This window comes from Saccopteryx bilineata, chromosome 5 (assembly GCF_036850765.1).
Source record: "Saccopteryx bilineata isolate mSacBil1 chromosome 5, mSacBil1_pri_phased_curated, whole genome shotgun sequence".
Taxonomy (NCBI): Eukaryota; Metazoa; Chordata; class Mammalia; order Chiroptera; family Emballonuridae; genus Saccopteryx; species Saccopteryx bilineata.
In genome coordinates this window covers 156,990,398-157,001,140 of record NC_089494.1, presented here as the reverse complement: position 1 = coordinate 157,001,140, position 10,743 = coordinate 156,990,398, and the positions used below count along the sequence as shown (strand labels likewise).

Below are 10,743 nucleotides of genomic sequence, written 5' to 3'. Positions count from 1 at the left end.
GTCCCGGGTTGATGCTCTATCCACTGTGCCACCTCTGGTCAGGCTCTTTGGGGATTTATTTTCATATCTTTTCTGTGGAACAATGTGTGTTCAGGGGTGGGGGGAGTAGTAAATGGATCTCAGCTTTCTCTCATTTTCTAATCATTCATTTAACAAATATTTATCAAGAGACTTCTATGCTACAGGCATTATTCTTAGGACTGGGAATGTCAAAAATGAGCCAAACACACAAAAGGCCTTGCTCTCAAGAAGCAACATTCTAATGGGAGGAGGCAAATTATGCACCAAATAAGTCAGTAATCTCTACAGTAGGTTGAGATTGTCCTTGAGTTTGCAGTTTGGGGCCTGCTCCTTCGCACTGCTGTGCCCCGTGTCAGTCCTGAGAGTCAGCAGAAGAGACAGTTCAAGACAGTAGATTATTCAAGTAAGTGCAGCACAGAGAATTTTTCCAAAGAAATTAATCAAGGCATATACAATAATGTATAGTTCCACATGCATAAATTTTTTTCTTTCCATTTTAATCTGCTACCAAATTTCCAATTATTATTTTACATTGACAAACTAGTATAAATAGTTAAAATAGTTTAAAACCAAAGTTTTAAACTCTCCTTTGATTGCCTTCATTTCTCCTGTTATTCTTTAATGTTTAGATTTTGTAACTGAAAGTGCTGGAGGATTTTTCCTTGAACAATTACATCTATTTTATCATAAAAGAAAACATCTTCAAATCATCATATGATTAATAGTCCAAAGGGTGACTTTTCCCATCACTCTGGAAGCGAATGGATTTTGTTGGATGTGAAATGCTAAAGGGAGCTGATGCCACGGGGGCCGCGGCCCATCTGTTCACAGATGCGTAAAGAAACTTCGTATAAAATTCAAATAACAAAAGAAGAAATGCTAAAGGAATCAGTAATATCTTTACTTTAAAAAAGTCATATCTTTACTTTTAAAAAAAGAAAACAATTACACTTCAAGTGATGTTCACATTTATCAAAGAAAATGTAAAACTGGCAACAAATTGTAAGCACTTAGTTTTAAAAACTGACTTCTAGTTACAGACTTTGACTTAATATGACATTGATTTATAACAGTCAAGTTCTCCTCTCAGTGTCTCAGTTTTCTTTATCTGCAACGTGCATGTTATTCTTGTTCTTAAAATTCTTAAAATATTCTTGTGTTGTTAAAATTTCCATTTTCCCTCCCTTTTGAAATGTTTACAAATTTCAACTAAGTGCACGAGACCTAGTCAGCTTCTGAATCTGAAATGTGACACATAGACTGGCTTCTCTTTTCTGTGAATAACGGGGATTCAGTATCTACTGGCCAGGTGACTGACATGGCTTCCCAGGCAATTAGCTCTGTCTGTAAGAACAGAGCTACCACAGAGTTTTTCAAAGTATTGTCTATAAACCACAGAGGTTTCATTAAATAACTTAGGCTATACCCATGCAGCAGAATGCCGTCTGACAATTAAATAGGATACAACAGTGTTTTTATCGGTATGGTAAAATGATTATGATATTTTGGTAAGTGAAAAGACCATACCATCAAACAGTGCAAAATATGTGTGCTTATGTAAATATATTCAAGAAGGGTGTTTCTGAAGATTCATGGGAGAATTCTCAGGGCTTTGGTAAGCTTTATTTTCTAGTAATTCTGAAATAAATTTTACAAATTGTGATATATATAAACTATCTAGATTTCCAGATGATGTAATTCTTTGTCAGGTTTGATTAGAAAGCCTGAACGGTTAAAGAGTAGAGTAGTGAGAAGTAGATACCACCAGTCACATTTCATCTCCCTTACTTGAAACTCTGTAAGTTTCTACCTTTGGTGAAACAAGAGGGCAAAGAGGGCACATGCAAGCAGAGCTGAGTGAACGTCAGGAATCTAACTCCACCTAGAGGGAAGATCTAGGTCATCAGAACTTGACAAACACAATCAATCTACTAGTCACTGGAACAATATTTAATATCTGTGTATTCCTTTTAAAAATTCACACAATTTTCAACAAGAAGTAGATGAAATGGGAGCAGGCGTTCAAATTTCCTAAGGTTCTTTTTTTTTTTTTTTAATAAATTTTTATTAATGTTAATGGGATGACATTAATAATTCAGGGTACATATATTTAAAGAAAACATGTCTAGGTTATCTTCTCATTAAATTATGTTGCATACCCCTCGCCCAGAGTCAGATTGTCCTCTGTCACCCTCTATCTAGTTTTCTCTGTGCCCCTCCCCCTCCCCCTAAATCTCTCCCTCCCTCCCTCCTGTGTCCTCCCTCCCCCCACCCCTGGTAACCACCACACTCTTGTCCATGTCTCTTAGTCTCGTTTTTATGTTCCACCAATGTATGGAATCATGTAGTTCTTGTTTTTTTCTGATTTACTTATTTCACTCCGTATAATGTTATCAAGGTTCTAATCATGCAGAAACACATGGGTCTTCAACCTTGAGTGAGTGGTGCACTGAAATGGAGCTTTTAAAAAACAATGTGCCATGGCTCCTCTCCCAGAAACTATGATTTGGTGGGTGTGAGTGCTGAAAGTCTGCAATATAATAACTGTAACTGCATTGATGATTCCTATGCAAAAACTGTAAATAACTGCTTATTCCCACACACAGTTTGTAACCGTATTATTAGTAATTTAATATAATGCCCACTAGGTGGCACTCATGCTCCCCAAAATAGAAAAGTCAGAAAACTGCACCACTAGACTTCTAATGAACACAGTAAACTGAATAAAATAGAAATAGAGGCATGGGTACATGGAACAGATGGACAGCTGTCACAGGGGACAGGGATGAGGAGACTGGATGAAATAAGGTGAAGGGATTGGCCAAAATACATATACTAACACACAGACAACATGGGCAATAGCCAGAGAGAAAGGGGGATAGAGGAGGTGGAGGTGAGAAATAGGGATGAAGAAAGATGACTCAGGGCAGAGGGTGCACATGTGGTATACAGATGGTATTATATTGAGTTATACACTTGAAACCTGTGTGGTTTTGTGAACCAATGTCATCCTAATAAATCAATTAATAAAAAAGAGAAGAAAACTGTACCACATTAATGAAAGTACATTATGCTTTGTACTTCACATGTGCCTGAATTTAAAAGTGATTCTAAGTTTGTCTCATTATTTAAACATAATAATAAATGGGAATTTGAAAGTCTTGCTTTACTCACTGAGCCGCAATACGGTCCAGAATATGGAGAATTAATATCTGGTCCATCATAGAGTTTAAGATAGTTCTGGACACAGTCTCCAGGATCATCAATGTTGACAAAGTAAAAGCTGATGGTGACAAGTCTTCCAGCAGGAACAAGGATGGCCCATTCACAGTGAGTGTTGTTTGGGTAAGTTCCCGGATACCCAGGGCTGGTGAAGGAGCCACTGTCTCCATAAAGAGTTCCACCACAGCCTGCAAAGAATAAATGCAGAAACTTAGATTTAACAAAGCAGAAACTATCTGGAGTCTTCTAGTGAACTTGTAAGGCAATTAAGATGGGGCTGTCGTTTCCTTCAGGTGCTGAGACCTTCTGCAAGTATAGTGGAGGCTGAAACCCTCTTCCTGTTTCTCCTTTGGGCCAAATCCTTCCCCGCCCCTCACAATCTGGCCTCCTCCCACCACCCCCTACCTTTCTCCACCATATATACCTTTTCTTCTATATTATCTTAGAGACAACTTCCTCCAGGTCTGTTTTTTGAAAATAGTAGATTGAAAACACAATGGAAAAACCAAGAACTAGATCAAAGAACTGTAGGGGAGAGTAATTAAAGTTGTGTACTTTTGATGGTGTAGAGCTCTCCACAGTGGTGGGTTCTTAATAACGATGTAGGTGGAGTAAATTAAAAGTGAAATTCTAGGACTGAACAAAAAAGAATATGTTATTGGATCCTTGGGTAGAAATTATCATAAAAGTGACTTTACCAGGCTTATGACTGCTCCAAGATTGACATACTTAGAGCCAAAACCTTGTATGTATTGGTGTCAATTTGTTTAATTATTAATTTGTACCTGAAAACTATCATTATTTAGACCAGACAGCCCTGGGAACCAGAGATGGTACTGCACAGGAAGGAAGGACATGGCATGACAACCTAAACTGGGCTGGGTTCTGATCACTGGACTCTAGTCCTGCCTCAGCCACAGTCCAGCTGTGCATTTGGGACAGCTCACTAGTTTGGAGTTGTATTCCCTCATCTGCACAATGAGGGCACTGAAGACCATCTTTAAGTACCTTCAGGTGCCAACATTTCATTATGGATGATCATCTTGATAGAACCCTTTTTTTGTTCCTCACTCAGTATATTTTAAATGAGTCATTTTTACATTTTTATTTTGAAGGTTTTTAGGTATTTTGAGAACATTTCACAAAGTATTCTTCCTCTCTTGAGTTAAAGATTGACATGACTCACAGTAAATTTCCTTCAAATATTTGATAAACTAGTCAAAAATGCAGAAAAGTCCTTATTGCCCTGAAAAAGCAATTAACTTCCAGCACTGCCAGGAAATGAAAGGAACTGTAAGGGGCATGGCTGCTTATAGATGCACACAGTTAATAATGTGCCTTTTTGGCAAATGTTTTTTCTTAAATTCTCAGAGAACTACCTTGATGATCAAACCAAAAGTTAAAAATATGACACAATCAAATTTATAAAGGAATTTAAAAAATCTTTATACTTTATCTGTTTTATATGTGAATATATTCTTTTATATAGAGAAACATACAGAAATGAGTAAAAGTAAAATTAAAAAGACTCTTTGTACTTTCATGGTTAAAAATCTCTATTTTCATCAGAAAATAGTCAAGTATATAGATAGCTAAAAAGATAAGGTCATTTTTAATGGCTTTTTTCTATTAAACACATAATGTTTTTCTTGCCTTCATTACTTTACTGTACAAAGTGTAAACGTCTTACCAGAGGCTGATGAGGTCCAGATAATTTCATAGCCATGACTAGTAATTGCACCGTTACTCTTAAATCGCAGGTACAGTTCATTATTTTCAGAGAAGATAGGATTCGGCAACAGAGTTCCACAGTACATGCCAAGTAACGGTGAACTGCTATCACTTCCATTTTTTACCTTTTAAAAACGAGTCATGAAATATTATCTTTAAGCATGTTATACTTTCTTCTTCAGTTTAAAAAAATTGATTTATTTTAGAGAGAGAGGAGAAGAGAGAGTGAGAGAAATATTGACTTATTGCTCCAAAATGTATGCATTCATTTGCTGGTTCTTGTATGTGCTCTGACCAGGGATATAACCTGTAACCTTGGCATAGGGGGATGATGCTCCAATCCACTGAGCTACCTGGCCAGTCTTTGATTTATCATGCTATACATGAACATATAATAAATTTTTTAGATTTTTAAAATTCATTTTAGAGAGGAGAGAGAGAGAGAGAGGGAATGTGAAGGGGGGAATAGCAGGAAGCATCAACTCCCATATATGTGCCTTGACCAGGCAAGCCCAGGGTTTCACACTGGCGGCCTCAGCATTCCGGGTCAATGCTTTTATCCACTGCACCACCACAGGTCAGGCTACATATAATAAAATTTAATAACGTTCAAACAAAAGGAATTTTTTTATGGAAAATGGAGACAACAATACATTTACAAAAATTTTAACTATTAAGATATATTTTAAAAAGATATTCTGCAACTGAATAGATTTTTTTTTTAATTTACTGCATGGAGCAGACACATATAAAAACAGAAAATGAGCCAGTGTGCGTATAACCACGTACATACTACGAACTCAGCCATGTTCTGTCCTCAAGCCTGGCTCCTACAGCACACTCACAGCCAGCCCGGCTCCGAGGAGGACTCCAGGCAGTGCAGAGGTGGGACCACCTCAACATGTTTGAACGATGGTTTTATTTATGTATTATTTTTAAGTGTTTTCCATTGATTTGAGAGAGAAAGTGAAAAGCCTCAACATGTTGTTCTACTTAGTTGTTCCATTTGGTTGTGTACTCATTGATTGCTTCTCTTAGGTTCCCTGACTTGGGGTTGAACTGTTAACCTCTGGCATACCAGGCTGACACTTTATCCACTGAGACATCCAGCCGGGGCCAAATCATGATTTTATTGATATCTGTACTCAAAACCTTGGAAGTTTCTCCAATCCTTTATAATTTCATAATTGAACATTTGGCCACCATCTGACTATCTTAAGTCATAGAGTTTCTTCAGAGGCAAGTGGCTAATCTCTCTGGGTTGTGTTGATCTTCAGAGGGTCCTTTTAGGCTTGTGTAGTAGTCAGTGAGAGAGAACACGCCTTTCTAGTGTTTCTTGGAGTATTCTGCTAAGTGTTTAAACACAGTGCCTTGCCATGGAGAAAGTAGCCAGTTACCTACTAAGAGACAGAAACAGGTTGCCATATCCAGGAATGCTGCAGGATTGACCTGCCACCGCTATGCTCCTGGCTTTGGGACTTTTCCTGTTGATTACCATTTAAAAAGCTGATGCTCTGAGAGGAAGAGTGAGATTTTAATTCCTACTGAACATGTTAATAACTTGTGCTATTCATTTTCTCTCCACAGGAACTGTGAGAGCAGTAGACATATCTAGCACATTAGAGGACCCTGGAAGGAGAGGTGACAGTTCTGATGACAAATACAAATTTCAAATGTGATTTAGGGCTTGGCTTTCACATGGTAATAATACAATTAGACTTCTCCGTCAGAAGTTTCTGTTCCCATCATTGTCTATGCGGACAGAATGGGGAGGCTTGCTGGGAAGACTGCCAGGTGACCTATGCCACTGTCTTTGCACCAAGAACCAAAGGCAGTTGCACTTGACAGGCCCAATGGCAGCTTCCTGACTTTGCTTATTGAACAGGAAGTTTCAGGCCCATTTCTATGGGATAAAGAAGGACAGCTGGGAGAAGTTCGCACCCTTCAGTGCTCCAGAGCTGACCATTCCTTCCTAGTGGATAGAGGCAAAGGGCAAACATTAACTCCAGACAATGATGGTCAACTCAGTCTTGAGGTGTGTGGGAAGGAGCTGCAGCAGGATTCCAAAATGACAGAGTAATTCTGTCCTTTCTCCATACCACACTCCTCCCCTCGTTTCTGTTTAGACTCCGTGGTGGGTGAGGTACATAGTTCTGAGTTTAACACACTGATAGACACAAACAATACTGTATTTCCCTCTTCATCTCCTCCAGTTTCCTGCCATGAGAAGTATTCCTCAGGAAAAAGGCATGAGCTTCCTCCCAGGACTTGTCACACTATAAAGGACTCAGATGCATCCCATAGGGGAGAGCTTTCCAGAAAACTAAAACTCTGTAACAGGTGTATAGGAGCGAACAAACTTTTAGGAAACTTCACCAAAGACTCTCGCATACATGGAACAAAGAGAGCTTCAGTGAGGTTCAAATTCAAACTCAATCCACAAAGAATCCAGCGTCCTCGTGTATACAGGTTTCTTTCCTCAGAACAAATAACTGACAGTCTATGTCAGTTATGGGCTCATTCAGAACGTCTTTCCACTAACAGCACATAACGGAGTCCTTCTCGCGTACATGATGCAGGTGAGTGGCACAGAAAGGATGCGCAGGGCGCTCCCTGGGGGTGCAGGAATCACAAAGGTGCAGGAGCTCCAGCAGCATGGCTCTGCTTGCTCCACGCCCCGTGTGTGTTTGGGGAGGAGGACGGCGAACTGCAAAGTTGCTTCTTTGTCCAATTAGAGATCTCCAGTGGTGGTTGAGGAGAGAGGAGCAGCACATGCCACCTGCCTCTGCCAAAGAATAATTCTCCTTGTGGAATACTGAAGACGTTGGGCTCACTGTCAGGGAAATTAGGCTAACTATTTAGTATCATTTGGTTTTATTCTTATCTCCACACAAAGAGCCCCTCTTAAAGGCAGTACCACGGTCCGTCTCCAAAATTAGCCCTTTGCATCTGCATATCCCTCTGGGTCCTTGCAGTCTGAACTCACACATCACCTTCTTCAAGAAGCCTTCTCTGTCCCTGAAAGGACTCTGTTAGTCCTTTCCATATTGTGTGGGAGTTGACTATTTCCTCTCTGTCCATACCACTAGACTTTGAGCGTCCCGGCAGCCATGGATATATCTTGATCCCTATTGGATTTCTGGTGCCTGGCCATAGAAGATGCTTGGTAAGTACTTATGGATTGAAATAATAATGAATACATTAATAAAATGAGTAAGGGATATACTATACTTCTAGCAGTAGCAGAGAAAAAGGTGGAAAGTCTGAAGTAGTCAATCATATTTTAAATAATTCATTTATATGAAATCCAAACGTATGTTACCTCCAAGAAATCATGTCCGCATTCGCTTGAGTCCTCGAGGCTGAATGAATGAAAGAAGAGGGAAATAGTGTGGTTCTGTGGGGCCCTGAGAGTAACAACACAATCCATGTTATCATCATAATTGTCAGGCCAGCCGGGACTCTTCAGGTTGCCAAATGCCTTGTTATAGTTTCTGTTACAGTCTTAGAGGGAAAAAAAGAATTAAAAATTAATGTATGTACCCGACAGTTAGTGTTCTTTCAACCTGACAGGAATAAGTAATTGGAAAGTGATGAAATTTAAACACATTAGAAAAAAGCTAACCTAGCCTCTGCATGTACCTTTGAGTTGACTGAGGTCCCTGGAAGTGAGGTTAAAGGCACATGGAAAAATAAAACACCGTGAGGGCAGTGACTTGTTAGCAGGAAACACCCCCATGGGAAGTGTGCCATCTGAGCATTTGCCTTTGAAGGTGAATATTCTAGAGTTTTGCTTTTTCTGATCACATTGAGGTGGAATTGGCTGACATTTAGACTTTTCACAAACAAAGTTTGTACCTTCAAGACAGAGTGTTGTGTAAAGATTTCCTTTTAAATAAACCCTTTGATGAATTATTTGTTCTGATAAAACTGGCAAATTGTTTTTCTCGACCATTTTTGGTAAAAACATGAGGGTATTTTTATTTGTTTGCTTTAATCAAAGGCAGTGTTAGGTTTATTTATTTATTTATTTTTGACAGAGACAGAGAGAGAGTCAGAGAGAGGGATAGATAGGGACAGACAGGAATGGAGAGAGATGAGAAGCACCAATCATCAGTTTTTTGTGGTGACACCTTAGTTGTTCACTGATTGCCCTCTCATATGTGCCCTGACCATGGGGCCTTCAGCAGACTGAGTAACTCTTTGCTTGAGCCAGCGACCTTGAGTCCAAGCTCATGAGCTTTGCTCAAACCAGATGAGCGCGCGCTCAAGTCAGCAACCTCCGGGTCTTGAACCTGGGTCCTCCGCATCCCAGTCTGACGCTCCATCCACTGTGCCACCGCCTGGTCAGGCAGTTTTAATCAAGCTCAAAATGAACATTAAATAAAGTGTTCTCTGGAAATTAACTTCTCAGTTTTAGGAGTCATTCTTTTCAAAGTTTCTTGGTTTTGACAAAATAATCCCTTAAGATACAGTGTCTTCTATATATGTTCAAGTGGATAATTAATAAAATAACTGGTATAATTTTAAATTATGTAACTACATAAACTTTGACAAATATGAGGGTATTCTAAACATTTTAACCCTTTGAGTAGTGAGTTTTTTTTATGCTCGCTGACCGCCAGGAGTGTTATTTTTCAAAAAATGAAATTAGTTCCAGTTCCAGTTTTATTAACTTAAAATCATGCTTGTTTGATAACCAATTTATGGAAACAAGAACATACATTTGCCTTTTTTTCAATGTTGCCTCACACAGTTTTAAAATAAATCGATTGTACCCTGGATGGTGGGCAGGCATGAGGACGTACATGAGTGTTTGTACTATTCAAAGAGTTTAATTAGTGTTATATTCACTATACCTCTTCGGAAACCAGCTTCAATAATTTGCTAAACTGGGCTTGTATCTAGAGAAGAGTCTTACCTCATATGGTGTGGCTTACATTAAAAAACTCTAATTTGCTCACAAAAGTCCATTCTAGTGATAATTGTGATGCTGGTAGATTCTCGGTTAAAAAAAAAAAATCCAGGGCTCACCTGCAATCTGATAGGTAAAACCCACTCTGGAGTTCTCGTTAAAAACTTCGGATTTGAAAACGACAACTGCGGTGCTCGTAGAAGAATAAAACGTAGGTACAGCTGAAGTATTTCTGCCGCAGAAGTGAATACTTGGATTTCCATTACTCTGAAATGAAGTAGAAGCCAAATCACATTAGATTTTGCTTCAAAAGAGAGTAAGCCAGAGCAGAAATTAAGTGCATGTAAAAAGTATGCTCAAAGATTCAGCCATGGAAACTAGTCATAGTGTTTGAAGCACTGGCAGTAGGGCTGACATTGGCCTTGAAATCCACAATCGTCTCACATTCTCGAGGGGCAGGAAGTGGCAGGTCATGTTCATGCTGAAACCAGCAGACAGAGACTAGCCTCCTGAAAACAAGACCCTTCCCCTCTCTTCAGAGCTAAGACCTGTGCCCTTGCTATGAACACGTTGGTGTCCAAACTCACTACAGTTCTTCTACTGGTTGTTGTTTTTTATAGTCTGGAACTTGCTAAGACTAATCCAGCACTGCTCCTAGCCCTTGCTACCCTTTAGCAAATCTTTTGTGTTGCTATGAACCCCACAGAGCTACCGGGGCCTGCAATGAGATCGTTGTTTCCCCTTTGTATCACTTGGCAGCCCTCATCGCCTCCCAAGAGGATAGAATAAATGCAGTCTAACACTCATCAATCCTTGCATAAAGACAACTTGTGTCCAAGTCGGGACAGCTGCTG

At 39.4% G+C, this 10,743-nt stretch overlaps 1 protein-coding gene across 1 annotated transcript in view; it reads right to left on the bottom strand.

Annotated features, from left to right (window-relative positions):
- CUBN (cubilin) overlaps positions 1 to 10,743 on the bottom strand; it is a 324,233-nt gene that overhangs the window by 2,850 nt on the left and 310,640 nt on the right. The window contains exons 63-66 of the mRNA XM_066279340.1: positions 10,009 to 10,156; positions 8,297 to 8,478; positions 4,934 to 5,099; positions 3,196 to 3,431 (exon numbers count right to left, since the gene is read on the bottom strand). Of these exons, the coding sequence (XP_066135437.1) occupies positions 3,196 to 3,431; positions 4,934 to 5,099; positions 8,297 to 8,478; positions 10,009 to 10,156 (732 nt within the window). The remainder of the gene's footprint in view (positions 1 to 3,195; positions 3,432 to 4,933; positions 5,100 to 8,296; positions 8,479 to 10,008; positions 10,157 to 10,743) is intronic.